General features: G+C 44.6%; 2 protein-coding genes across 2 annotated transcripts in view; both read right to left on the bottom strand.

The window, feature by feature from the left end:
* The window catches only part of TINAG (tubulointerstitial nephritis antigen), a 37284-nt gene extending 29665 nt beyond the window's left edge, over window positions 1–7619 (bottom strand). The window contains exons 1-2 of the mRNA XM_056856167.1: window positions 7563–7619; window positions 2269–2674 (exon numbers count right to left, since the gene is read on the bottom strand). Coding sequence (XP_056712145.1) covers window positions 2269–2674; window positions 7563–7619 — 463 coding nt within the window. The remainder of the gene's footprint in view (window positions 1–2268; window positions 2675–7562) is intronic.
* Window positions 7620–11313: 3694 nt separating this feature from the next.
* The window catches only part of MLIP (muscular LMNA interacting protein), a 96775-nt gene continuing 81093 nt past the window's right edge, over window positions 11314–26995 (bottom strand). The window contains exons 14-15 of the mRNA XM_056856166.1: window positions 16326–16379; window positions 11314–11415 (exon numbers count right to left, since the gene is read on the bottom strand). Coding sequence (XP_056712144.1) covers window positions 11314–11415; window positions 16326–16379 — 156 coding nt within the window. The remainder of the gene's footprint in view (window positions 11416–16325; window positions 16380–26995) is intronic.

Genomic DNA, 26995 nt, shown 5'->3' with positions numbered 1-26995 from the left:
CCACAAAGAAAAGAAGGCAGGGAAGGAAAGTTGCCCATTGGACTCTACCGCCAATAGCCATGGTATAAGCTGGCCTCATATGTACTGCCTCCAATTAAATAAATTCTCCCATCTTTGGTTACAGTTTAGCACCTTCTATTGGCTTTTCTTGGCAAGGGGGACATCTTGGCAGCAGGAAGAAAGTGTAATGATGGTGTTTGGCCGCTATTTAACTGAAAGGAGCCAAATGCAATTTGTACTCAGTGGAGATTACCTTTCCTTGGGAAAGTACTAAATGAAATGAAAGGTTGGATTTGTGAAAACGTTTCCTGCTAACTTTTATTTAATGCTGTTCATTTTGAACTTTTGGGCTTCAAAAGTTTTCTCTATACTGCAATTCGAAATTAAGAATTGAAATCCAATCCCCCCCCCCCCGAAGATTAAACCTTGTTGAAACTGACAAGAAATAAATCAGTGGTTATTACTCAGGTCCGATGCAAACTCTTCTCTAACAGCAGTGTTGAAGTGGAAATGCATCGCCAGGTGCTGAAGCTCTTTTCACCCTTCAAAGTGCCCAAAGTTCAGGAAAATGCAGGGTGCTTTAAATACACACCACAATGGTGCCATCTTCAAACAGACTATAATTGCAGTTTTGCATCATCACTGAATTTTTAATACATTCATATAGCTTTGTTTTGAGCACTAATCAAAATATCCCGGACAGTGGTTGGCACTGGTTTCAGGAAACAAAGAGAACTATAAGTGGAGGACCAATGAGTCAGGAGGGAGGAGAAATCCCACCCACCCCATTCCTTCTCCCGTCACTTCCACTGTTCTTACAGTAGCTCAGTTATCCCACCCAATTTTGTATTTTCTTTCCCTTGCCCATCTGTGTAATCCTTCAGTTCTTCCCAGCACATGCCCAATTTTCCATTTTTTGCCCCACCCATCACCTATCTCCCCTAATTTTTCCCCACACATTCATCCACCTAAGAGTCCCTCTCCAACCTCCCCCACCTGTCCAACTTTCCTTTCCCCCACTCTTTTTGTTCATTTTTCCAACAGCCCTAGGGTTACCAACCTCCAGGTGATGCCTGGAGATTTCTCGCTATTAAAACTGATCTCCAGCTGATAGAGATCAATTCACCTGGAGAAAATGGCCACTTTGGCAATTGGCCTCTATGGCATTGAAGTCCCTCCCCTTCCCAAACCCCACTCTTCTCAGGCTCCGCCTGGTGGCAAAGAGGGACCTGGCAACCCTGGTAAACAGCCCACTTCATCCCTGGTCACCCACACCATCACCCATTCATTTCTTCCTCACTTCAGCTAACTGTTCAGTTGTCCCTTCCCCAGTCTGATCACTTCCCTCTTCCTCCCTTTTTTCCTCCCTTTCCTCTCGCATATAGAATTCTACCCATAAGCTGGTTTTGCTGTTTACTTTGGTAGCAGTTTCACCCATATTTTGTTATATTTTCATATTTTTCTGCAAACATGTACCCCAGCCCTGGGTGGTACTCTCCCTTGCAGATTTTTTGATCTGCGTGGTGGGATCACCCATCACTATTAGATGCAGGATGCCAGTTGCAGCTCTAATAGCTGAGTAAATAATCATTGCTTTGTGTCACAGGGGAATCTGGAAGCAGCTGACAGAAAATCCATATCATTTTCCTGCATCCAACTGAACTACTTCAAATTTTACAACAACACGAAAATCTTCTTTAAAAAAATGCTAGAATCTAAAAAGAAAACACCCAAATGCAACACAATATCATGCATTTTTGCAAGCTCAAATATGATCCTTTTTGCAGCACTTCTTTTCGTGTTCCTATAAACTCCCAGTTTTAAAAACTACTTAGTAGCGTTTGCTCCAAAGCTTTCCAGAGAAGATTTATGTCTCATCAGTCTTGGACTATCAATCAATCAATCTTTATTAAAAACAGTCATAGACCAGCACAGCTCTTCACAGTTTACCATTAAAACCCTTAGTGTTACGCTGTACCCACAGGTTAATACAAATAGTAAAAAAGTTGTTTGGACTCTTTGCAAACTATATAAACTACCCATTAAAATTATTGGCACACCAATGTTTTCAGCAGCGTCTGACGGATTCTACAGGCCGCTGCACAAAACTTAGCCATTCCTACTGTAACCTGTGGGTTTTCGTCTATAAGCAACATTTGAGAATGCTCCTGATCTGAATGGCTGGAATGCCAACTAAGCCAGGGGGAGATAAACTTAGAACGAACCTCTTGGACTAATGCAGTTGGGGTAGATTTTTTTAACACTTACCCCCTTGGTGTAATGGGCGTGTTCTTATATGTGCTGGTTGCCTGGCAGGACGTCCGTAGCAGGTCACCCAGAAATCAGGGCAGCAGTCTACAGAAGCAGGAGAACCCGAACTGCAGAAGGCATCACAATAACATGTGGCATTTCTGGCATCATATTGAAAGTGGCAGCCATCATCCCTGCCCGGGCAGCAGCCTCGTAATCTACAGTAACCTCCCTTAAATACTGTCCTTTTAGGTATCCCTCTTGCAGAAGAATGGCCATCTTCACCGGGATAGTCTTTTAGCAGAAAATTACTTCTGGAGACAAATTGCTCCTTTATGCAACCCACAGTAGCAAAGTAAGAGAAGATCAAAGCCTGGATTTCGAGCCACATTCTTGAATATCCAGCAGATGACTTCCAGGTTTTCTATAGGGGATTTTATGTATGACTGGATGGAAATGTTACAAAAAATAAGCATCTACGCAGTGCTCTTGCTAAAAGCCTTCATGATTCAGAAAGCAGTTGGAACAGAAACTGGAAAAATAACATTCTCGGTGATGCGGAAAACATTTGCATGTTAAACATTAGTCAAGATGCTATAAAATGACTTGTTTATGTAAGATAAAAAAATCCTCATATATTGTGAACACAGAGTACAAACATATTCTTAATGAAAATGAACAGGAATCTTTTGAAGCCATTGAGCTAAACAACTAGGCTAATGTGAAGAGGTAACTGAATCATCTTTCTGGGAACAAACCAGCCAGGCTCTGTTACCACTATGTACAGAGGCATGGAACCGATTTAGCTCGAGTGGCGAAGGGTTCATAGGAGTTGGGGGTGGGGAGGTGGGAAGGAAAATTGGGCAGGTGGCCAAGGAGGAATAGTGAGTCATCCTTACCCACTGTATCGAGCCAAAACCATGCCTCTGAGGGCCCGTGGAAATAGCCAGGAAGCGCAGAGTGTGTGAACATGTGCATGTGCTGGTATACATTGGGAGGAAGGAATCTGCCAGAATCCCTCTGCTTTCTGCTGGTGGAAGCGGAAAACGCAAGAATGATTCCAGAGTACTTTGCCCTTTCAGGTGCATATCTGGAGAAGATCGTCTACTGATACTATCACATCTTGAAATACATAGAACTCCTGGTAGTTTCCGGTTGCCTGGTTGGAGAATATGCTATATAAGTCTGAAAAAGGAATATACTTTTGAAGATATAAATCTTATGCTTGGGTCACATGAAGAATCTGCCAGCCTCTGGATACAGAATTCCAAGGCTGGAAAAGACCTGTCTCCAAGGGTCTGGATAGCTGTTGCCAATCAGAGTGAATAGCACTGACCTGGATAGACAAATTGTCTTATTTGGTATAAGACAACTTCAGATTTTCAAAGACCTTCCTTCATAACCCCTGTTATAGTAGGAAGGGGGAAATTGTGTCTTTCCTTGCTGAGAAGCTCCCTTAGACCTCGGGTTTCCTGATCCCTGGAAAACACCCTGGTGATCAGCTGCCACCATTCAGGTGCTCCTGAGAACATCTAGACTGACCCGCTGAGAAGGTAGTCTTCCAGCACAGTACTAGAACAATAACAGAGTAGAAACCCCAGAAAATACTTTATAACCAACTTGGTAGAACATGTGTAGATGGGGGAAGAGATTAAGGGAAATATCCCAGATAAATAAATTGCACTAAGCAAAGCCAAAATAATGTCTTTATTAAACAAAAAAGTTTTATAAGAGAGGAAAAAAGGTGGCTGGATTCCAAAGGGGTGGGGGGCAAAAAGCACAATACAAGGAAAGGCACACAGCAACAACAGCACAGAGAGGTTAAAATGAAAAGCAATACCATTGAACTAGCTAAGCTAAACATCTATTACCTTGGTTGTAGCAGGTTCCTCAGAGCATGTGCTAAGCTCTTGCAGTAACAAGAAGTCGAAGGAGTCCTTAACCCCTGCCCAAATTCCTGTGGACACAGTTTCCACTGATGGTTAAAACTGAAGACAAGGGAAAATCCCAAATATCCAGATGTTTATAGCAAATGGAATTTGACCTAAACCAGACTCTTTTCTGAGAATACTGAGTTGATTTCTCCAATCCCACACAAATCCCCATCTCTGATGTAAGAGGCTACGGTTACCAATCAGAGCAGTATAAAATATAGTCCCATCTCCACTAAGCACCTGGTGGGACTATAGAGAGATGAACTAGAATTTGGGACACCCAGATCCAAATCCTTACTCTGCTGTGAAAGCTTACTGAGTGATCTTGGGCTAATCACTGTCTCAGCCTAACCTGCTTTACAGAGTTGATGTGATTGGGGATATATTGGAGGAAATTGCTACCCACAAATATGTACAATCATATTTGACATATACAGTCATGAAAATAAATCTGTTTTATTTCTGAAACAATCATAGCATGGTAAACCTGGGCTTCCACCATCACGGTATCTATCCATCTCCTGCCAACCATCTGTGACTGGGTCTTCTGTGGTTTAAAAAATAATAATAAAAAGCCCCATTGGTGAAGAAGTCTAGCTTCAGGCCACAGCATGGCCAAAAGGAAAGCTGCATTCTTTTCCCTTCACCATTTCCCCCAATTGGAGGAGGGGGGAGAATTTTTTTAAGGAAAATGGCATGATCATTCCACTACTGTATGCCTCATCAAAATTGCTTTTTCCCATTAGGTGCATTTCACATGTTTTAAAAAATAGTAAATCTACTGCGGATCCCCTACATCATATTTAGTCTGGCTATCAGAGCCTCAAAATCCTCAGATTTTTGTTCACAATTCTAATGCAAGGGGAAGAAAACCTTCCAACACTCAGTATCTTCCTGAAATCATGGCAGCAGCATTATGAATTTTGTATTACAAGATAATGGGTACATTAAATGTCCATTAAACTCACATTCTGTTCAAATTAAATCTAGTTATTTTATATGAGGCCTAGGAGTGAATCGCATTAATTTTACTGTTTGTTAGGAAGTGTTCGATAAATCCACCAAAGCGCCTCAGATTTTAATCCCCAGCATTCATAAACTGCTGCAGTTTAGCCTAGGGTCCTCACTCTTGCTTTGGGACTCAAGAGAGATGCGTACAGTTGGGCAATGCTGTTATTATTTATCAGTTCCTAGAGAGGTGGACTCTTCATTCATCAAAGTGACCATATTGGATATAACCAGGATGGTGAGCACTTCAGCATGAACATGAATGCCAGGCAAACTTACTTTGATTGAACTGCTTGCTTATATGCAAGTCGAACCCATGAGTGGATAAGGTGGAGTTTTCCCAGAATTACAACTGATCTGCAGACTGCAGGGGTCAGTTTCCCTGGAGAAAACGGCAACCTCGTAGGGGGGACTATAGGGCATCATATCCCTGCTGAGCTCCCTCCTATGCCCTCCTGTCGTCTCCACCAAATCTCCAGAAATTTCCCAACCCAGAGTTGGCAACCCTTGTTGCAACTGCAAAATATCTGCTTGTACTATAGGGTCATGACTCTGTCTGGTCTTTCCTGCCTTTTGTCATGCCCCCCCCCCCCCCGGTGGCTGAGTATGAGGCCTCGGATGCAGAACTGGAGCAGTTGGCCGTCCCATCCAGCTGACACTCCCGGGAAATGATGCTGATGAGCCTTCTGAGCCAGATGCTAAATTAAAAGGGCCGTCAGACGCTTCTACGTCTAGCCAGGCTGAGGAATTCCAGTCCCCTTGGAGGCCCGACTGACAGCGCCAGCCAGAGACTCACAAGAGTCCTCCCCCACGACTCACCTGCGGCAGAGACTCCGTACTCTGCTATATGAAAGAAGGCAATTGGTCCGGCTGCAAAGCCGGAGAGGCATTCCAGTAGGGTTGCCAATTGCCCGGTGGTGGCGGGTAAACTACCGCCCATCCACCGGGCTGCCCACCGGCCAGCTGAAGGCCAGCGGGCACTGCGAGCACGTGCGCATGTCACTTTTGGGTAAACCCGAAAGTGACGCAGACACTCTAGCAATCCCTGTCGCTTCCGGGTTAAACCGGAAGTGACGTAGGCGCATCGCGCACTAAGGCCACGGCCCCGCAAAGCTCCCGCCAGTGAAGCAGTGGGGCCTGGCAAGCCGACATTCCAGCTGTAGAGAATGACAGTGAATGATGACAGGACTAACCTCACTCTGATAGCTGGCCAGATTTAACGAAAGGTGAAACCCAGCCTCCGCGTGGAAGTAAGTTACTGATATTGTCGAAGGCTTTCACGGTCAGAGTTCATTGGTTCTTGTAGGTTATCCGGGCTGTGTAACTGTGGTCTTGGTATTTTCTTTCCTGACGTTTCGCCAGCAGCTGTAGCAGGCATCTTCAGAGGAGTAACACTGAAGGATTAACACTGAAAATACCAAGACCACGGTTACACAGCCCAGATAACCTACAAGAAGCAAGTTAATGAATTCTGGTTTCAGCCAAGTTCCACACTGTTTGCTATCTTGCCTGAGAACAACCTTGGACTGTTTAAAGATAACACCTACCAACTTGCCTGTGACCCAGACCTCGGACTGATCAACGACGACCCTTGTTGCCTAGCCTGTAATACGTAAGAGACCCTGGCCTGATTTCTTGGACTGCTTCCTAGACTTTGCCTTACCACGGCTGACCCCACTATTTCTGTGCAGCCGTCCAGGCTGCAGAAGCCTTAGCTTCTGTACCCTCCACCGCTTCCTGCCACGCCCGCTCTCAGCTCCCTCTGCACCGTGCCGCAGTAGCAGCCCCGTCAGCCTGCCCTGCCAGTACACCTTTTCTTTTTGTTCTCAATGCAGACACTGTGTGCCAGGGACACTGCTGCAAAAGGGTATGAGATGCTTCCCTTTAAGTAGATTTTAAAAGATTTTTTTCCCCAACAGATGTGGGGAAAAGAAAATAAACCACAACTCCCCATGAGGCCATGCAAGAACATATATGTGCAAATTTATCTGGATCCAGGCAGCCATGAATGGACAGAGGTACACCAAAGGAGTAAGTCTCAGCACAAAATGTAGATGATTTTGTTTTCCTTTTTAATTGGAGCAGCAACAGCACTGGCAGACGCAATGATGTTGATGGGGAGCTAGTAGCTGTGAATAATCAAACACATTTGAGATAAACCCAGCCTGGACTTACAGCTCATGCAATCCTTATCCATGAGCAGGATATGAGCTGAACTAATGGGTAATCATGTATCTCTGCACTTAACCACTGAAGACAATCACACTAACCCTATGGAATTTTTGTTCCTCCAATCATACAAATGGAGTTTTTAAAAAAGACGGGCTAAAGATCATTATATTATTGTTTTGTTTCACTCCTCTTTCTTACCATGTTCCTTGATGCATTCATCAAAATTAGAAAATCCAGTAAGCAAGTTGTTCCCATTTCTAATTTAACCCTTGCTTTTAATACCATTTCCCCCCAAAATATCAATAAAAACCACATTTTCTTACTATTTTGGACTCAAATGCTTAGTATCCAGATTATAAATATTATCACTCTTTCATTTGCATAGTGTTTATCGCAGAGAATGAAATACATTGATCTGAATGAGAGGAAAGCCAAGTTGAGCATGAAAACAGGACTCTGTGATGTGACTCCAACCAACCGTCAGTCAATGTCATCAGTGCTGGCCCACTGCTTGATCAAAGACAAAATTCAGGCCCCTTCCCTAGTCCAAAATCTGCTCTCATAGACCTTCAGTCCTCCTGAATCTGACCATTTGTTCTCTGGGTGTGCTATTTCTTGTCAATAGCATCACTTGAGACTAAGTTGCACCAATTTTAATGGAGCATGCTGTCATATAACAAGTCGAGGACCTGGGACATAGGAAGCAATTTCAAGTCGTGATAGTTTAAATAAAATATTCTGGGGGTGAAAGCTGAAGCATAAAATAGGTGGAAATGCTGCTAAGCATATTAAGGAGAATAATGTGGCTCTTCCATTTCAGCACACCAATTTTCTGATACTATCGGGCGGGGGGGGGGATCCATAAATATTGTATGGAAAAGAGAAAATTTTCTCACTAGCAATCTTTGTGGACTATTGGAGAAGGTCTTAAAAGTAATGACTACTTTTACATAACTCAGACTAATGGCGTGTTAAATTCTATTAGCAGGCAGCCAGCTTGGCTACTGAATCAGATTAGGACTCTTACGGAGATCTGTTCAAATCCTTCCTCCACCATGAAGCTCACTGGTTTGCACTGGGGTAGTCATTCTCTCTCAGCCTAATCAAGGTGAAAATAAAATTAGGAATAAAGAATCATAAAAGGTGCCTTAAATTGGAGAAAGAGCAGCATACACATGTGATGTATAGATTAATATTACAACTAAGATATATCTATTGCCAATAATCTGTCCAAAAATGCTTGTCAACTGGAATTCAGTAGGCATAACCTGAAAACACCAGTAGAAAAGAGCAAGAGTCCAGTAGCACCTTAACGATTAAGAAAATTCCTGGCAGGCTATAAGCTTTCGTGAGTCACAGCTCACTTCTTTCACTCATGAAAGCTCATACCCTGCCAGAAATTTTGCTAGTCTTTAAGGTGCTACTGGACTCTTGCTCTTTTCTACTGCTAGTGACAGACTAACATGGCTACCCATCGTGATCTAAAAACACCAGTAGTATCAATAGCGTTTATTTGCTGCAGATTTTGAAGAAACTTTCATACTTTTCAGAAACAAAGCAAAAGCAGGGGGAGGGATATTGTTGAGAATGATGGAAAACTCTCAGTCGGCAGATGGCTGCAGCCTTCAGATGGAACAGGGAATTTTATGCAGACTGATTCCGCACAACTATTCACAAGAAGAGCTCTACACTATATTTCAACTTTATTCCTTTTCAGAATAGAAGTGGCTTTCTCAAACTAGCAGCTGTTTTACTTTGTGAAATAAATGAGAAGTTTATCACACACTTTGGGAGATGGTCATTTCAACTTTTGAGCCTCTTGGGCTGCCATGAAGCTGATTACCATTTCAAAACAGTTTTGTGTGCTACCCATCCATTGCAATTAAAAGAGAGACCTCAGGCACAACACTTTGGTTCATTTCTGTATTGGATTTCATGTCAGCATTGTGCCAGGCTGGTAAGTGTTCTCCACAACTGGCATCGAGTCATAAAGTGTGTCTGGAAAAGAAAAGCAGTGACACATTAATACGCGTTGCACATCACAAACATAGAGCATAGCACATGGTATGGCTGCTGTTCTCTCAGCCTCAAAACATATTATGCCACCCCCATTTCTAATATGGGGATAACAGTTTTGGCCTACTTTACAAGGGTGTTGTAACGATTACATGAGTCACCTTCAATGGGCTTTAAATGGTATAACTCCATTTAGTATTGAATTGTTAGTTAATTCCAGGATCTAATCTCTAAATAAGATTAAGGAAAATGTAGTATGAATTAATACAACAGGTGATTGTAACATTAGTTATGCTTCGAAGCCACTTATTAACAATTTAAATGCACATGAAGCAAGGCTAATTTAAGGAAGAAAACATAACACCTGTTCTGGCTCCTAGACAGACCATCTCACATTAGCAGTTTATGTAGATTTTTTAAAAGGGAGAATAAATTAAGACAAACAAGGACTCCGTGCCTAATTAACCTTGTGGGATTTGTTGCTGCATGATATTAAAACAGCTGCTAAGTGTTTTGTTGGGAGGAAAGGTATCATGGAACAGCCCGATCTCAGGAGCTGAGCAGGGTTGGTACTTGGATGGGAGACCACCAAGGAAAGCTCTGAAGAAGGCAATGGCAAACCACCTGTGCTGAATCACTTGCCCTGAAATCCCCATGCTGGACTTGCCATTAAGTCAGTTGCAATTTGACAGCATTTACGTATATAAGCGCCTTATCAGCACTTGGATATCAGCCATGAGAAACAAAAAGGCAAATCTCCAGGTATATTCACGATATACATCTCTTAGGAACTAGAGACTAACAGCAGGACATAGGCAGGCAAATATTATATGTTGATTTTCTTTTCATGTTATATATTAATTCCGTTTAATTTTCCATTGGTTTCAAGTGGAAATACATTTTCAGCTAACATCTTTCTTGTCCACCCAACTGCAATGATTTCTTTTAAAGATCTTGCCCAACAGATCCTTCTTATCAAATTTCATATTTGTAGCAGAATGAATCCCTGTTTTATAGGCAAGAGAGGGCAAATCATATACAAGGAGTAAATGATTTGGGCTTGTTCTCAGTGAAAACCACAAATAATAGAGCTTGTTGACTGGGAATGCCTTTATCTCACTATAGAAATGCCCTTCCAGTGGTGGAAAATAGCCTGTTTTGATAATTTATTGATTCAGTGCTTCCTATCTGGTTCATGTGGTGTAGTGATTAGAGTGTTAGACTAGGATCTCTCTCACACCCTAACCTCCTTCACAGAGTTGGATAAAATGGAGGCAGAGACAATAATGTACACCACCCTGAGCTCTTTGGAGGATGGGAGGATGAACATGTACTAAATAAACAAATAAAACCACTCTCTCTAATGACTCTTTCTCCACCTCCTTTAGAACATACATACCAGAAATAACAGATCTGTTTTACTTTGATGACTGATTAATTGCTTCCTGTACATAAATTCCCTTGAGGGGTGCAACTGTTTCACTATGTTTTCTGACTAATGGATTTCTAGATGCTTCAGCCCCCCCCCCCTTTTTTTGTTTAGTTTCATGAGCCTGAACTTTAATTGCCTATGAACTTGGGGCCTTTGCCTCATTTTTCTGAAATCTGGATGGGATCTTTGGGGAAAGGTAAAATCTCTGAGATCCACAATACATTGAAATTTAAGCTGTATTCGAGGCGTCACATTCAGCTATAGTTAAGGAAACTGCACTTGAACCATTCTTTTAGGCAGGCTCAGGCAAGCACCTTGTTCCTTACTCCTCCTGGATTCTAAATCAGAATTTAACCCAGCCTTAGAACCAAAGTAGTGTGTGTGGGGGAGGGTGTGTGTGAGCTAACAGTATGCCTACATTTATACACCACAGGAAACCATTATAAATCCTCACTCCTCCCCTCTTATGGAGAGTGCAAACCCAGTTATTATGTTTTCACCTTAGTTAGGTTTAGTTGGGTCTGCAAAACTTCCTCTGCTTCGATCTTTGTTTTCGTGGTGGGGTAGAACGCCGGTCTTGCTTTGTACTCGAACCGAGTGAAGCTGCAAAATTGAAATTTCAAAAGGATGCTGTTATATTGAACATAATACAGAGATGTTTTTGTTTGCTTTTGAAAATACAAATCCGGCATTCAGAATTTAAATGAATAGGCTTGTATGTCCATCACATTTTTCTTACTATTTTTGTGCTGAAATGAACACACTGAAGTCAAATCATGCCATCTCTGTCTTTGAGTATGCATCTTCCCCACAGCCATGGAGGTGCGGCACAGCACAGGCAGCACACTGCACATTTTTATGGGGTTCAAACCACAAGGACACCCATGAGTCGATCTGGGACAACTGGCTCTATCACATGGTTGTTCAATAATAGAACAAGGAATGTAGCAGACTACAAATCTACATTAAATAATAATAATTAGTACCATTAATGTTCATTCCACTTGACAGAGCAAACACGAAAGAGAGATTTCTGCTTCGCAGTATAGAATTCAAGACAGGATAGGCAGTAGAAGTAGGGGATGAAGAGAAGCATTAATAAGGAAAGGATGTGAGTTCGTGTGAGAATGTGGAATAACTTATAACTTTTAAAATTCAATATAGTCAGCACTATATTTATTTGTTTTTTATTATTATTATTAAGTTTATACCCCGCCCTCCCCAGAACTGCTGGGCTCAGTGTGGCTTCCAACAGAATGAGCAGATATAACTATAAATACATCAGTATTAAAACAACATCACTTAAAACTTTAAAATTAAACCCAACTGAAAACATAGATGGTATCCTAATTAAATACTGGCTCCTATGAGAATATCCTCACCAGGGAGGTTGGCCAGAGGTGGAAGACAGTAGGCCAATAAACTCCAGGGGCCCCACCAGCCAAAGACCAGGAAGGCAACTGCAACAGGGATGGAGAAAGAACATAAAAGGAAAGGGCAGAAAAGGTAGGACAAGGAAATAGGAGGAGGGAAAGGAGGGGATGAGGTGGGGCAGGGAGGCCAGCTTGTCTACAAATCAGTCTATACTGAGTTTTCTTATCAACAACTTTCTAATGCTCATGGTACAAAGAACCTGAGCCAAAAATGCATATTTAATAGTCTCAGTTAGCAAATATTGGGCACTTCAGTCTTTCAAGTGGCATAAATCTGGATTAAAGGTAAAGGCAGTCCCCTGTGCAAGCACTGGGTCATTACTGACCCACAGGGTGATGTCACATCAGGACGTTTACTAGGCAGACTATGTTTATGGGGTGGTTTGCCATTGCTTTCCCCAGTCATCTACACTTTACACCCAGCAAGTTGGGTACTCATTTTACCAACCTCGGAAGGATGGAAAGCTGAGTCAACCTTGGGCTAGCTACCTGAAACCGACTTCATGAGTCCTACCAAAATAAGTTTATCTGAAAAGGAGAAGCTGAATCATCAGTTTCTTAGGCATGTAAGGAAATCCTGAAGAATTATCCAACACTTATCTTCATGAAATGGGAACTGTGTCATGCCAAAGAAGGTTCAGAAGCTATGCCAATGGTTTATTTCCTGTTCCGCTAAAACACAAGATGCCTTTAAGACAGAAAATCCACCACCATCCCCATCTTACCAGAGCCAGGCAAACACAGATCCTTCTTCTGTACTTGGGATGTCTGCAGCACCCCAGTCAGGATCCTAACGTACTCTTGTATCCATGCTAAGATTCTTCAACTGCTTTCATAAATTGATGTGCTAATATAGGTCTCCTAGGGTGACCCTTAAAGCCCATTTTCAAAGAGGGAAGTCCATTGTCTATCATGAGTAATTACTGTTCAAGTCAGGCCAATTATTTGCAAAAATAAATTAGAGATATTTGAAATATTACTTTGGAATAGTAATATTACTAGACTTTCATTTTCATTGGCCAATGCAAATAATGGCCCTGTGTAAATAGCCTTCAGAAGCTTGCTGAGAGCTCAACAGGAGTTAGTTCTGTAACCTGTTTTCATTACCAGCTAGGGCTGTTGATTCGGTTCGGCCCGAACTGAAAAACAGCCGAATTTCCCCTGATTTGGTGGTTTTTAGTTCAGGACGAACCGAACTCAAAAATGGCGGGCAACCGGGGGGCCGAATTCAGCGAGTTCGGGAGTTCACGAATAAATCCGGCAAATTCGGGCCGTCAGTAAGCAGCATAACCGTCAGTAAGCAGCAGTCTCCTCCCCCGGCCAATCGGTGGCCAAGCTGGGTCTTCTTCTGGCCAATCAGTCAGGATTGAGTACTGGAGGAATCAGCTGATGTACGGCCCGGCCGGGAAGAGAGAGAGAGAGAGAGAGAGAGAAATCCTCGTGTGTGTGTGTGGGGGTGCTTCTACACATTCACTCCTTTCTGTGGCTGCAGGGGGCGTATTTTTTGGAGTACAGACCCCAAACTTTCAGCAGAGATTCAGACAAGCCTTCTTTAGAGACCACCCAAGTTTTGTAAACATTGGGTCAGGGGGTCCCGAGATATGGGCTCCCCCTTTTTTCTTTCCATGGCTACAGGGGGCGCGTTTTTGGGGTACAGACCCCAAACTTTCAGTGGAGCTTCAGATGAGCCTTCTTAAGATACCCCCCAAGTTTTGTAAACATTGGGTCAGGGGGTCTCGAGATATGGGCTCCACCCTTTTACCTCCACCCTTTTCCATTTCCGTGGCTGCGGGGGGCACTTTTTTGGGGATACAGCCCCCAAACTTTCAGCATAGCTTCAGACAATCCTTCTTAAGATACCACCCAAGCTTTGTAAAGATGGGTTCAGTGGGGGCAGAAATATCGGCTCCCCCTTTTTATCTTTCTGTGGCTGCAGGGGGCGCATTTTTGGGGGTGCAGATCCCAAACTTTGAGCGGAGCTTCAGGCAAGCCTTCTTAAGAGACCACCCAAGTTTTGTAAACATTGGGTCAGGGGGTCCCGAGATATGGGCTTTCCCCTTTCCCCTTTTCCCTATTGGGATGAATGGGATCATATATGCATCTCCTCTGGAGCAAAACGTCCCGTGCCTAAATGGAAACGTCTTGGATTACCCAGTCCTCCCCAGTCCCTCCCGATGGAACAGAAAACAGCCACAGTAAGACCCCTATGGGGGCTTTAATCTATAATTTTTCTCCTGTGTGTGTGTGTGGGGGGAAATCAGAGTCTGTGTGTGTGTGGGGAGGGAGCAGTTTCTGTGGGTGGGTGGGGAAAGCCAAAGGGGGCTTTTGCCAGTTCTGCCTGGGGTGTGTGTTCCCCCTCGAGTCTCTCTCTCCCTGGTTTGAGGGGGGGTTTCAGTTGTGTGTCTTCAGGTTTTCCCTCATTCATAAAAAACTTCTCAGCTGGGAGCTTTGTGCGTGGGCGGCAAGCTCTGCTCAGAGATGCACATTAAGGGTGGGGGGACCCCTTTTGGGGCCCATATCTCAGCCCCCCCGACCCAATCTTTACAAAACTTGGGGGGTCTTTCAAGAAATGTCCTTTGAAGCTCTGCTGAAAGTTTGGGACCTCTACCCCCAAAAATGCCCCCCCCAGAGCCACGGAAAGGCGCGGTTGTGTTTTTAATGGCTTTATTCGGCCGAATTTTTTTTCCGAACTTTGAATTCCCGCAGAATTGCACGGACCTGAAGTGGGGGAGTTCGGACTTCGGCATATGCCGAATCTAAACGGGCCGAATTCAGCCGAATCCGAACTATACCGATTTTTTTTTAATTCAATAGCCCTATTACCAGCCATGGGAAAACCTTGGAACACAGGAAAGCCAGGATACCTAGGTATACACATTTAAGGAGAGTATATCCCTGGATAGTTTTGGTATGTTTTGATTTTTAATTCAAGGGCACTGTAGCACTGGAAGAGCTGCAGAGAAGGGCAAAACAATCAAGGGATTGCAACTTCTTCCCTACAAGAAAAGGCTAGAGTTTAGGATTTTTCAGTACAGGGAAAAGATGATTAAAAGCAAGGGGAGTGATAGAGGTTTATAAAATTATGCATGGTGTGGAGAAAACAGATAGAGAGAGCTTTTACTCCCTCTACCTCTATTTATGGGCAATAGATGAAAAGGAAGTGCTTCTTTTCTCAAAGAGGATATAGTAATGGCCACTAATTTGGTTGGCTTTAAAAGGGATCAGACAAATTCACGGAGGATAAGTCTGTTGATGGCTGTTAGCCATAATGACTAAATGGAACTCCATGTTCAAGTAGGCAGTAAAACATCTTAATGGGGAACGGAACAATAACAGAGGGAAGCTTTTACCTCTGCATGCTGCTTGTTGTCCTTCCAGACGTATCTGATAAGCCACTGTGTGAAACAGGAAGCTTAACTTGGTGGACCATTGGTCTGACACAGCATGGTTGCACTTGTGTTCTTAACTATGTGATTGTATTTTATTTTTTAATTCTATAAGCCACCTTGAGAATTCCTTAGGAGGAAAGTCAATGTAGAGATTTTCTAAACAACAAATATGCAGTGCTTCTTCCCCACTGAGTAACCAGCACAAGCCCTTGCGTATTTAAGATCACAGATCACAGGGTTTGCCTTCTGACAAAATGGAGGCTCCTTCACCACTCTCTTTTTGTTATGCATTTCTTACCTCCACTATTTTCCCCAGGCCTCTTATGATGGTGCATCCTCGTGAGGAAAGGGGGTTAGGGAGGAGAAATAACTCTTAGCATGGAAAATGTCGGCTGACCCCAGACTGATGCAAATCAGGACACTAAGCTCCCATTGTTCCCCTATGACAGAAATAAGATTCAGGATTTTCCCTAATATCAGTGTAAGAACCAGGTGGTGAGCCTAAATGATAGTGAAATCCTCTGAAAGAATTTAACTTGTGAATGGGAAATATGTTGCTCTGTTAAATAAAGCACTTAGGTCATCTGCATTGATTTCTTCTTGTCTGCTGGTTTTACCATCTACAGTGAGCCAACAAAAACAAACTGGCTTTTATAGCCGTGCACACATTTAGAAACTGAAATGCCATTACCTCTTTGGAGCTGAGTGCTTCATTTTCTGGAATAGGCACTATTGGATGAACGGGCTGCAAAGGATTGAAATGACAGGAATGTTAACATGTGGCACTGGTAGCCCAAACTGGCACACAATGACAAACACTTGGTGTTTTGAAATCCAGCCAAATCCAATAAAAAAATGACTGTTCAGCTTTTGCAAACAAGTCTCTATGATCCAACTTCATTATTTGATATTGGAGAAATTCTGTTACGAGAAAAATATCCTTAGGATAAGCAGTTTGTTGGTACAGAGATCCAGGGAGTGTGGATGTACAGTGAATCCTTGGGGAAGTCCTTCCTGGTAACTTTAGCCATCAAGAATCAAACTCATTCCTAAATGAAGAGGCTCATTTTAGAATCTGTTTCTTGGTCACAACAAAATATGAAAGAATGTTGGGGTGGGTGTTGAAATCTGACTTTCATCTTTCATATCCCTAATTCTAAACTTGGCCCTAGATGTGGATTGTTAAATCGACAGATCAGGACCACGCACATGGATCTTTTTACAAACTTGGGGAAACCTCAAGCTTTCCAGAAAAACTCTTACATTGTAAAACAATAAGGAGAGATTTTAAAATGCCAAAACCTCACTAGATTTCAAAATGAGATCTCTGCAGCCATTTTGTATTGACGAGCCAACTCTGGTAATCCAAAATGGCTGTTGCAGCTCCACTTCAACACAAGGTGACTTGGGGAAAGGAGTGGGCGGATAGACAAGAAGGAAGATGGGGGTGTATGGCAGGAAGAAAATGAAGCAAAAGGAGGGGGAATAAGGACTAGAGAGAGGCAAGAAAACAGCAGAAAACAGAAAAGCTGTAAGGGGATAGGAAAATGGCAGTTGGGGATGAGACAGGTGGGAGGGAGGAAGAAATTTGGAAAAGGAGCAAAGCTGTATAGGATGTGATTGGGACGGAATCCAGTTTGATATACCTTGCCTAATATTTTTATGTGCTCCCTACTTATAAGCAGGAATATATTTCAGGAGCAGCAATATTGTTTAAGCTTACATAGGACAGGAGGTAGAGATGGAAGCTTGCTATTTTCTTTTATACCAGCCTTAGAATTAGCACTGTATATGAAACATTACCTGCAGCAAATACTCCTAGAAGTAACATGTTCAGTATATAGCACAGTGTAAAGCATCTGTTTTGTATGCAGAAGGTTCCAAGTTCAAGCCTTGGCGTTTCCAGTTAGAAAGGATCAAGTTGCAGGTTATGTGAAATAGGGGTTTGCATTCGGATACACCTGAGCCGAAAATATACTTTATCAATATGTTTTGGGTATATTTGAGGTCTCCCAAAGATATGCAGGATTTTTCAGGAAACCAAAAAAAGGGTCCCAAAAATCCCAGAAATATTTGGGATTTACTGGGAATATTGGGAGCCAGTGTTTTCAGGCTCCCAGGGACTACTTTCCCCTCCTTCCCTTTGTTTTTGCACCTTGGAGGAATTCTGTGGGTTTGCCAGACTGCTTCTGTCAATTTCAGGTTTCTTTGTCAGTTTCAAGGGTTGTTGTTGTTTTTCTTCCCTTGCAAGAGTTGCTTTGTGTTCCTTTCAGGATTTTTCAGTGTTGCTCACTGCTCAGTTCTTGGATTTGTTCTTCTCTGGTTTGACATTAGCCTTGTTGAGCTTGTACTACCACAGTGGCACCGAGTCCTGCTGGGCATTGTGTACATTGCCATTAATTCTGTTGAGGTTGCAAACACCCTCCCCCCTACACACACACTTGGAGTTGTTCTGCTGACTGTGATTCTCTTGATGCACATTAGTCCTGTTGATCTTGCAGTGCTGCAGTGGAACTAGGTTCTGCTGAGCATTCTATACATTGCCATTTGTTCTGTTGAGCCTGCACTGTCAGACTGCCCCTGGATTCTGCTTGGCATTCTGTACATTGCCATTCATTCTGCTGGGCTTGCAAAAGTGCACCCCACCGTGAGTTTCCACTGCAGAGATTCTCTAGTTTGATATTACTTTTGTTGAACTTGCACTGCCAGTGGCTCTGTGTTCTGCTGGGCTTGTGCACATTGCAATTGGTTCTGCTGGGCTTGAAAAGTGCACCCCCTTCAGTTTCCACTGCAGAGATTCTCTGGTTTGATTTTGGTTCTGTTTGGCTTGGCACAGTGGCTTGCTGTTCTGCTGGGATTAGTGGGTTCTGCAATGGTTCTGTTGGGCTTATTGATTTGGTTCTTCCACAGGAGGCATGATTTGACCGGTGAATGCTTTTTGCAGGCATGGCTTTTTCCTGGAAGCATGTGAGGCTCTTCCGTGTCCCCGTGCCGTTGGTGTGCTCGCTGTGGTGCCCACTGTCACAGCTGTGCCCTTGCCAGGCCTCAGAAGGGGATCAGAAGAAGGTTGCATCACATTGCTCCTTCTGTCTCCGGCTTTACCAGATCCACGCCATCTTTGGTCTCTGGTGTTCTTCCCTGGCCTCTGCCCATCTTGCAGGGATATGCAGCCTCTGGGTAAGCCATGTGGAGATTTTTTCCCCCTTTCCCCTCTCCATAGGAAATAATTGAAGATGGCTAGAGGCACCATGTTCAGGGGCCCATAGAATAGACCCTTTGGTCCAATCTGCTTGAAATTTGGAGGCTATTTAAAGGACAGGCACCAGCAGCATTGCTGCAATTTCAGTTCCTGTACCTTCAAAAACAACCTCCTCCCTCCAGCCACCCAGATATTTTCCCCATACGGAATAATGGATCAAAAGAATTAGACACCCCCCCCCCAACCAAATCTGAATACCATACCAGTATTGAAATTTGGGAATACCAATATTTTTCAATACACCCAAATCTGAAAATATTGATTGCATTTTGCCCACCCCTAATGTGAAAGACCTTTACTTGAGACCTTGTAGAGCCCCTACCAGTCAGACTAGGTAATACTGGCCTTGATAGTCAATGATAGTCAATGATATAACTCAGTAGCACCTTTTCCGTCACCACAGCTTTGGCACTCCCACTTTGCATACCACGAGAGCTTACCAATCATTACCAATTTGTGTGAATAAGGCATGTGATTAGAAACCCAGATTTGTTGCCCATATGTGTTTGTGTGTACCAAAGCTTTACAGTACATGCATTGCCCTACCATACCAAATGGTGATCATGGATATTAGGGGGATCTACCAGTATGTAAATTAGGAGTGCCAGAATCATAATGACTGAAAAGGGCTAGTATAAGTCTGCTTTGTTTGCTTAAGGAAGAAATGGGGGATATTAAGAATGATCTGGCCTATTACAAAAAAGGAAGTATGTCCAGTGAAAATGTAAAATATACAGCTTAATTCTGACAAACTAACCTTATCATCTTAGCTACGTTTCTCAACCAGCTATTCTTTGTCATATTTCTTGATACAGCAGCTATGGCTAACGACAATTACATAGCAGATTCATTAGACCTTGTGATGGATGGGAGGCTGTCCTGCCCCTGAAGGGAAATTAGCCACTCAGATGAGCCCATAGGAGTGCTGCTCCAGCATCCAATCACCTTCAGAGAAGAGGGATGAAATGATGGGGGAAACACAGGAGAAGAGGGAGCTGATTTCTGCCTCAGGGAGAGAGCAGTGACACCTCAGGTCTGGCTCAGGAAAAAGAGCAGACAGAGTGAAGGGTAGCTCTGCCTGTTATCATGGCAGAGTGGTTTATCTCTGGGAGAGAAGAGAGTACCCAATTGTTAGGTCTGTCTCTGGTGATGAGCAGACCTTGTTTAATTTAGTCTGACTCTGGGGAAAGGGCAGGGTGGTGTGGGCGGAATCCTGGGTGTGAGAGAGGATCCAACCTAGTGGCTAGTCAATAAAAGTTTGTTTGTGCCTGAAAGCATTGTAGAAAAGTCTAACTGCTCTCTGAAGTCCTAACCAGCTTAAATTTGTGTGCCTTGGCCAGGTTTCTACTTAGTCTACCTGGAGACCTATGCTGTTGGTTTGTTCCTTTAAAACCAATCTTCTTAGTTATTGTCGAAGGCTTTCACGGTCAGAGTTCATTGGTTCTTGTAGGTTATCCGGGCTGTGTAACCGTGGTCTTGGAATTTTCTTTCCTGACGTTTCGCCAGCAACTGTGGCAGGCATCTTCAGAGTAGTAACAGTGAAGGACAGTGTCTCTCAGTGTCAAGGGTGTAGAAAGAGTAATATATAGTCAGAAAGGGGTTGGGTCAGCTCAAACCCAGCCCCTTTCTGACTATATATTACTCTTCCTACACCCTTGACACTGAGAGACACTGTCCTTCAGTGTTACTACTCTGAAGATGCCTGCCACAGTTGCTGGCGAAACGTCAAGAAAGAAAATTCCAAGACCACGGTTACACAGCCCGGATAACCTACAAGAACCAATCTTCTTAGTTGTTTATATATTAATCCAGCCTCAGTGATCTCGATAATCTCCTTGTGCGCCACAAAACTGACCTCACAACACTGAACCCAAAGCCTATACACTCGCTACCTGTAGAACACCTGGAAACTGAGAGGAAGGTTTATAGTTCCAAATGAACCTAGATCCAAGCAACCTTAGGAGGCTGTGTGCATCCCCTCAGGAGGAAAAAAAGGCTTGTCACAGACCTTTGTTCTTTTACCATAAAAGAGCTAGATGTGTTTGTGTTCTGAACTTTTATGGTTGTGTAGATCATCTGCTGTCAGAGTCTTAATCGTGGGGCTTTCTGAAGACTGTTTATAATGTGCTCTTTTCAGTCCCAATAGGAGCTGCATATCAAGACTGATGGAGTAAGCCTACCAGTTGAAGTTGGCAAAAACCATAGCAACCAACTGCGCTTGTCTTTTTCATCTTTTTAAACCAATTTGCTTAATCTTTTGTCTCTTTTTAAACAATAACATGTTCCAGGCATTTAAGACATACAGAGCTAATTCTTCCTGACTGCAAAGGAAAAAAATGCATTTAATGTATGCAAAATGTTTGTGCCTAATAGTCTGTAAATGTACAGCCTGTCACAAAAAGTGTACTTTAAGACATGTTTGCTTTGTTTTATAGTGGTTTCTTTAATTGCCATTCTAAACTTTCAAAAGTTTTTTCAAGTGCTGTTTCAAAGGCAGGGCAAAGTCTGTCCTGCTTGTTTGCCGAAATCCTGTTTATAATTAGGTGAATGTGGACACTTCCTTTGTCTACCACCTTGTAAATATGCTATAAATTCCTTCTATAGGTATTTTACTGATAGCTGAAATTTTCTTCTTTCCTGCATCTAGATGGGTGTGAATCATCCACAAGCTGCTTCCAATCATCATTCTTGGTTCTTGATTTCAATTACCTTACTATGCTTTACTCACTGTGATATGAGAAAAGGCTGAAGAGTTTGGTACTATTCAATGTAGAAGAAAGTCAGCTAAGGGGGACATGATAGAGGTTTATAAAATTGTGCATCAGGTAGAGAAATAGCTTTTTTCCCCTCTCCTGTAATACTTGGGGGGGGGGGAACCCAGTGAAGTTGATGGGCAATAGGTTTAGGATAGACAAAAAGAAATAATTATTTCCTCAACAAGTAGTTAAAAAGTGGAATTCACTGCTCGTGGATGGAGTGATGGGCTCAAGCATACATTGCTTTAAAAGGGGGTTAGAAAGGATCTCAGAGGAGAAGTCTATCAATGGCTACTAGCCATGGTGAATAAACCTCAGAAACCCAGTGCTTGGAGGCAGTGTCAGAGGAGAGCCTTGGCCTCTACACCCTGTTTAGTAGCTCGACAGGGCAACTGGTTGGTCACTGTGTAAAACAGTATGCTGGACTACAGGGGCCACTGGTTTAATCCAGGGTTCTTCTAATGTTCATATTGGCTGTTTTGGCTCACTCTCTCATTGGCTAAAAAGGTTGCACTTGCCAGCCAATCCAAAATGTAGATATTAGTCCTCTGGAATGTTTAAATAATTGGCTCTTTTGTTTGGGGTAGAGGACCAGCAGCTTGGTTTCGAATGGATTTTCAATGAACATATTTTCTGATAAACAGATGATAGTTACAAAGAAGAATATAGCAATCCAAATTCCCCAAACCCTGCAGAACCCTAGTATTGTGTTATGTATGTAAATAGTTAGGTGGATACGCAGGGGGAAACCTAGGAGCTTGAGTCCCGGGCGAAGGCTCCTAAACCCTGCTCGCGCCATTGGCCCAAGCCAGAGCACCCCGTTGGCCCTAAGCCGGGTCGCACCATTGGCGACCCGGGGGCTGTTCCCCCCTATCACGGATCGGGGGGTAGTGGCCGCAAGCGGGGAATATAAGCGGGGCCGATTTTACACAGTTCTCAGTTCTGTTCTCGACTACAATAAAGCATTGTGTTGGAACTCCATCTCGATATCGCGCGTCATCCCCACGTGAACTTAACAGTGGCGACAAAGGCTGGTAGGCAGTCAGGCTTGCTACTGAAATAACACTCGCTAAAATCACCTTCAATTCTCCGCAACCTCATGGTGCCCAGTAGGCAGTCCGGCTCGCCTTGCTGAAATCCCTTTTGACACACCGCAGAAGCAACACTTTGCTACTATGGCCACCCGAGGCTTTCTGGAACCCCCCGCCGCCGCCAGCAACTGTCCACTATGAAAGCGACAGCGACTCCGCAGACGAAGCACACAAAATGTCCGCTAGGCCGCACCGGTCGCAGGGCCCCGTGGCTCGCCCATGCGCCAGCAGTGGCAGCCAGCACAACTGCCGTTCCTGCTGGTTCCGCGACGCTTCCTGCCGGGCTTGCGGCCAAGTTGGCCACATCACTAAGGTCTGCCAATCGGCGAAGAAGGGCCGGCCAGCAGGCCAGACCAGGAAAGATGCCGTCGCCCAACCTGTCCACGACATGGCCGACGACGAGCATGCCACTTCCTTCCGTTGTCGCCGCAATGACCACCTGCACAGCATCACCCTCCACAAGGACCACGGTGTGGAGAAGGTCTCTGTCTCCGTGGAGATCGAGGGCGCCCCCTGCGAGATGGAGGTGGACTTGGGCTCGGCCCTCTCCATTATCTCGTTGGACACCTACCATGTCCTGGGCCGCCGCGCCTCTCTCCCCAAGCTGCAACTGACGGGCTTCGTCATTTCTGACTACCAGTGACGTCGGGTGCGGTCCGGGGTGAGGCCCACGTGTCCGTCCGTTTCCAGGGTCATTCCAGCCGCCTCCACCTCATCGTGGTCGACAGACCCAGCGCCAGCCTCCTGGGCCTCGAATGGTTCCCGGCCCTTGGGATCCACCTGGCGGGCATCCATCGCATCTGCCAGCCCACCCTCGACGCCGTCTGGTCGGAGTTTGAGGATGTTTGGAAGGGCCCGCTGGGCTGCTACAAGGGGCCACCTGTCTGGCTGCATGTCGACCCCACCGCCACCCCCATCCGCCTCAAGCCTTGCCGGGTCCCCTTCGCTCTCAAGGACTGGATCGACGCTGAACTCGACCGCCTCGTCGCGCTAGGCGTCCTGATGCCGGTGCCTAATGCCAAGTGGGAGACCCCAATTGTGACACTGTTGAAGACCAACGGGGACATCCGCATCTGGGCGGATTACAAATGTACGGTAAACAAGGCGCTCCAGAGCTATGCGTACCCGGTGCCGGTTGTCAGCCACCTCCTGGTTTCCCTTGCCGGGGGCTGTGTGTTCACAAAGCTGGACCTAGCCCAGGCATACCAACAGCTGCCTGTGGACTCGGAGTTGGCCGAGGCGCAGACGATCGTCACTCACCAGGGTGCGTTCCGGGTGACCCACCTGCAGTTTGGGGTCAGCGCGGCCCCGGGCATCTTCAAGAACCTGATGGAAGACCTCCTCAAGGGCTTGCCAGGTGTTGTCCCATACTTTGATGATGTCTTGGTCGCCACCGGCTCCGAAGAAGAGATCCTGGAGAGCATCCGCCGGGTGCTCAGCTGTTTCCGGGATGCCGGACTGACAATCAAGCGGGAGAAGTGCTAGCTGGGCCTGCCGCAGGTTGAGTTCCTGGGCTTCTTGATCGACGCAGACGGCATTCACCCCACGCCTGACAAGATCAAGGCCATCCACAACGCCCCGCCGCCCAGTTGCAAGCAGGAACGGCAGTCGTTCCTGGGTCTCCTTAACTTCTACAACCCCTTTCTGCCCAACAAGGCATCAGTAGTGGAGCCACTTCACCGCTTGCTGGACAAGGCCTCCCCATGGTCCTGGGGCAAGACGCAGAAGCGGGCATTCGAGGCCGCCAAGGGTCTTCTCTCCTCGTCGAGCCTGCTCGTCCACTTCGACGAGCGGCTGCCGGTGGTCCTGACCTGCGATGCCTCACCCTACGGCATCAGAGCTGTCCTCAACCACCGGTTGCCAGATGGTTGGGAGGCCCCAATCGCTTTCTACTCTCGGACTCTCTCCACAACTACGCCCAGATTGACCAGGAGGCCCTCGCCATTGTGGCCGGCGTGAAGAAGTTTCACGATTATGTGTACGGCTGGCCGTTCGAGATCATCTCCGACCACAAGCCGCTCCTGGGCCTCTTCATTCCGGACCAGCAGACGCCACAGATCCTGTCCCCGCGCATGCTTTGGTGGTCGATCTTCATGAACGCCTACGATTTCAGGCTACTGCATCGACCCGGGAAGTCCATCATGAGTGCTAAAGGCTTTGTGACTTGGCCAAGGGCACCCACCCCCCGCCCTGCATTGCTGGTATAAACCAGCCCCAAGACAAAAGCCATTGATGATTCACTTCAAAGGGTACTTCCTGTAAAGGAGCCTGTTTTTTCACAGGGCTAATCCACAGTGCTCTCTTGGGAGAACCTTTGAAAATAAGCTTTCAGAGTGAGGAATCCTTTTTTTGTTGCTGAAATTTGTGCATGACTTCCACATGGGAAGGTGTTCTTTGTTTGAGGTCATGTCTGTTTACTGAGTCTAATTATATAGTGGTATAATGAATATAGATGCAATGAAATGGTAATTTGGTTAGTTCAGACACTACAGTATTAACTCGGAGATTCATTTATGGTTAAATGTGATAGTAACTGTGAATGAGATGATTCTTGGCTGTACTTCATTGGTGCTTAAAATCTAATTCTTTCTAAAATGCATAATCTAATGAAAGTTTTTGAAAAAGAGATGGCCATGAAGCAGAATGGTGCAGCTGTTAGTTCAGCTGCACAAAGATGTTTAAATATTATTGAAACAGACAAAATGAAACAGAAGGAAGTTAAGCATGTATCATGTATTTCACAATTATATTTATCCATCCTTCTCTGTATAATCTTTAGTTTAATTTTCAGCCTTCGTGATCCAGTACTGGAGATAGAGTGGAAGGAGATTACTTCCTTATGACAGGGTTATTGCTGAAATGACGTAATGCCTACTCCCAGCACAATTTCCCTCTTCCCCAAATCTAGTACATTTGTACCTGCACTCCCACTGATATGCTCAGAGAAGCACACCTGGTTTCCTATTTTTCCATTTTATCCCTGTACAGCCCTCTGAGGTAGGGCTGGTGAAAGGCAGTCCTGTCTGACAGCCTGGTCGCCCAGAAGCTTCAAGAACGGAGATCAGAATCTGATGCTTCCCCAAGTTTGAAAGCAAACATTGATATGATGATGATGTCTGCTTAGAAGATGCAAATTGTAGACTTGTGCAGCCTCCCTTTGCATCAGGGCCTTGCGGGGAAGGGAGAAGGAGGGTAGCTTTTCGATCTCTGCTAGTTGCATTAATCAAAAACAGGTTTCCGGCTTCATTGGTAGCATTTTAAAGGGTGAAAATGTGCCCTGTAAAAACATTTTTTCCTTCTTTCAAATGCTAACAAAGCACAGTGCCTGATTTCAATTAGTGCAAATAAGTGGAGGCTGAAGGGTTAAACCCTCCTTCTCTTCTCCTGCATGACCCCGGCACAAATTGAGGCTGCATAGGACAGAAGTGCATAACCTTCAATATATGTATTTTTGCCCTCTAACCACTATACAACACTGGATTTCTATTTAAGTGTGGTCATCATATGATACAGCACCATCACTGAACTTTCTTCCATACCCACCAACACCAGCCAGTGACATGGAAAAAGTGCAGGAAAAGGAATTGATGTTGAATCTTACAGTGGCACTATTAAATATTATCGGGCAGACAAGGCACTTGCTATTTTGAGCTCTCTCGGGGTGTCTGTTGTGGGGAGGGGAAAGGAAGGTAGGCCAGTTTGGTTCTTCCTTAAGTGGTAGAGAAAGTCAGCATATAAAAACCAACTCTTCTTCATCTTCTTCTATTCCAGTGGTGACTGTTATATCTGTAACTACTATTAAATCAGGGAGATGAGCTCAAATCCTTACCCATACCTTGAAATCCAGTGATTGGCCATGGGAAGCTGCAGTATCTCACCCTCAGCCATACCTCAGAAATTTGTTCTGAGGACAAATAGGGATTCTAAAACTTTTTTGTCGTATTATTATTAGCAACTAGACCATACCCATGTCTTCTTTAATAGAAGTCACCTTGCTGGGGAGGGGCTGTGGTTCAGTGGCAGAGCATCTGCTTGGCATGCAGGAAGTCCCAGGTTCAATCCCTGGCATCTCCAGTTAAAGGGAACAGGCAAGTAGGGGATGCGAAAGAACTTTGCCTGAGATCCTGGAGAGCCTCTGCAGGTCTGAGTAGACAATACTGACTTTGATGGACCAAGTGTCTGATTCAGTATAAGGCAGCTTCATGTGTTCATGTGTACTTACAAAGAGATGTATTTCCAACCTAAGGACCTAAGT

The sequence above is a fragment of the Euleptes europaea genome, chromosome 10 (assembly GCF_029931775.1).
Source record: "Euleptes europaea isolate rEulEur1 chromosome 10, rEulEur1.hap1, whole genome shotgun sequence".
Taxonomy (NCBI): Eukaryota; Metazoa; Chordata; class Lepidosauria; order Squamata; family Sphaerodactylidae; genus Euleptes; species Euleptes europaea.
The sequence above is the reverse complement of the archived record's forward strand: the minus strand, read 5'-3'. Positions and strand labels throughout refer to the sequence as shown.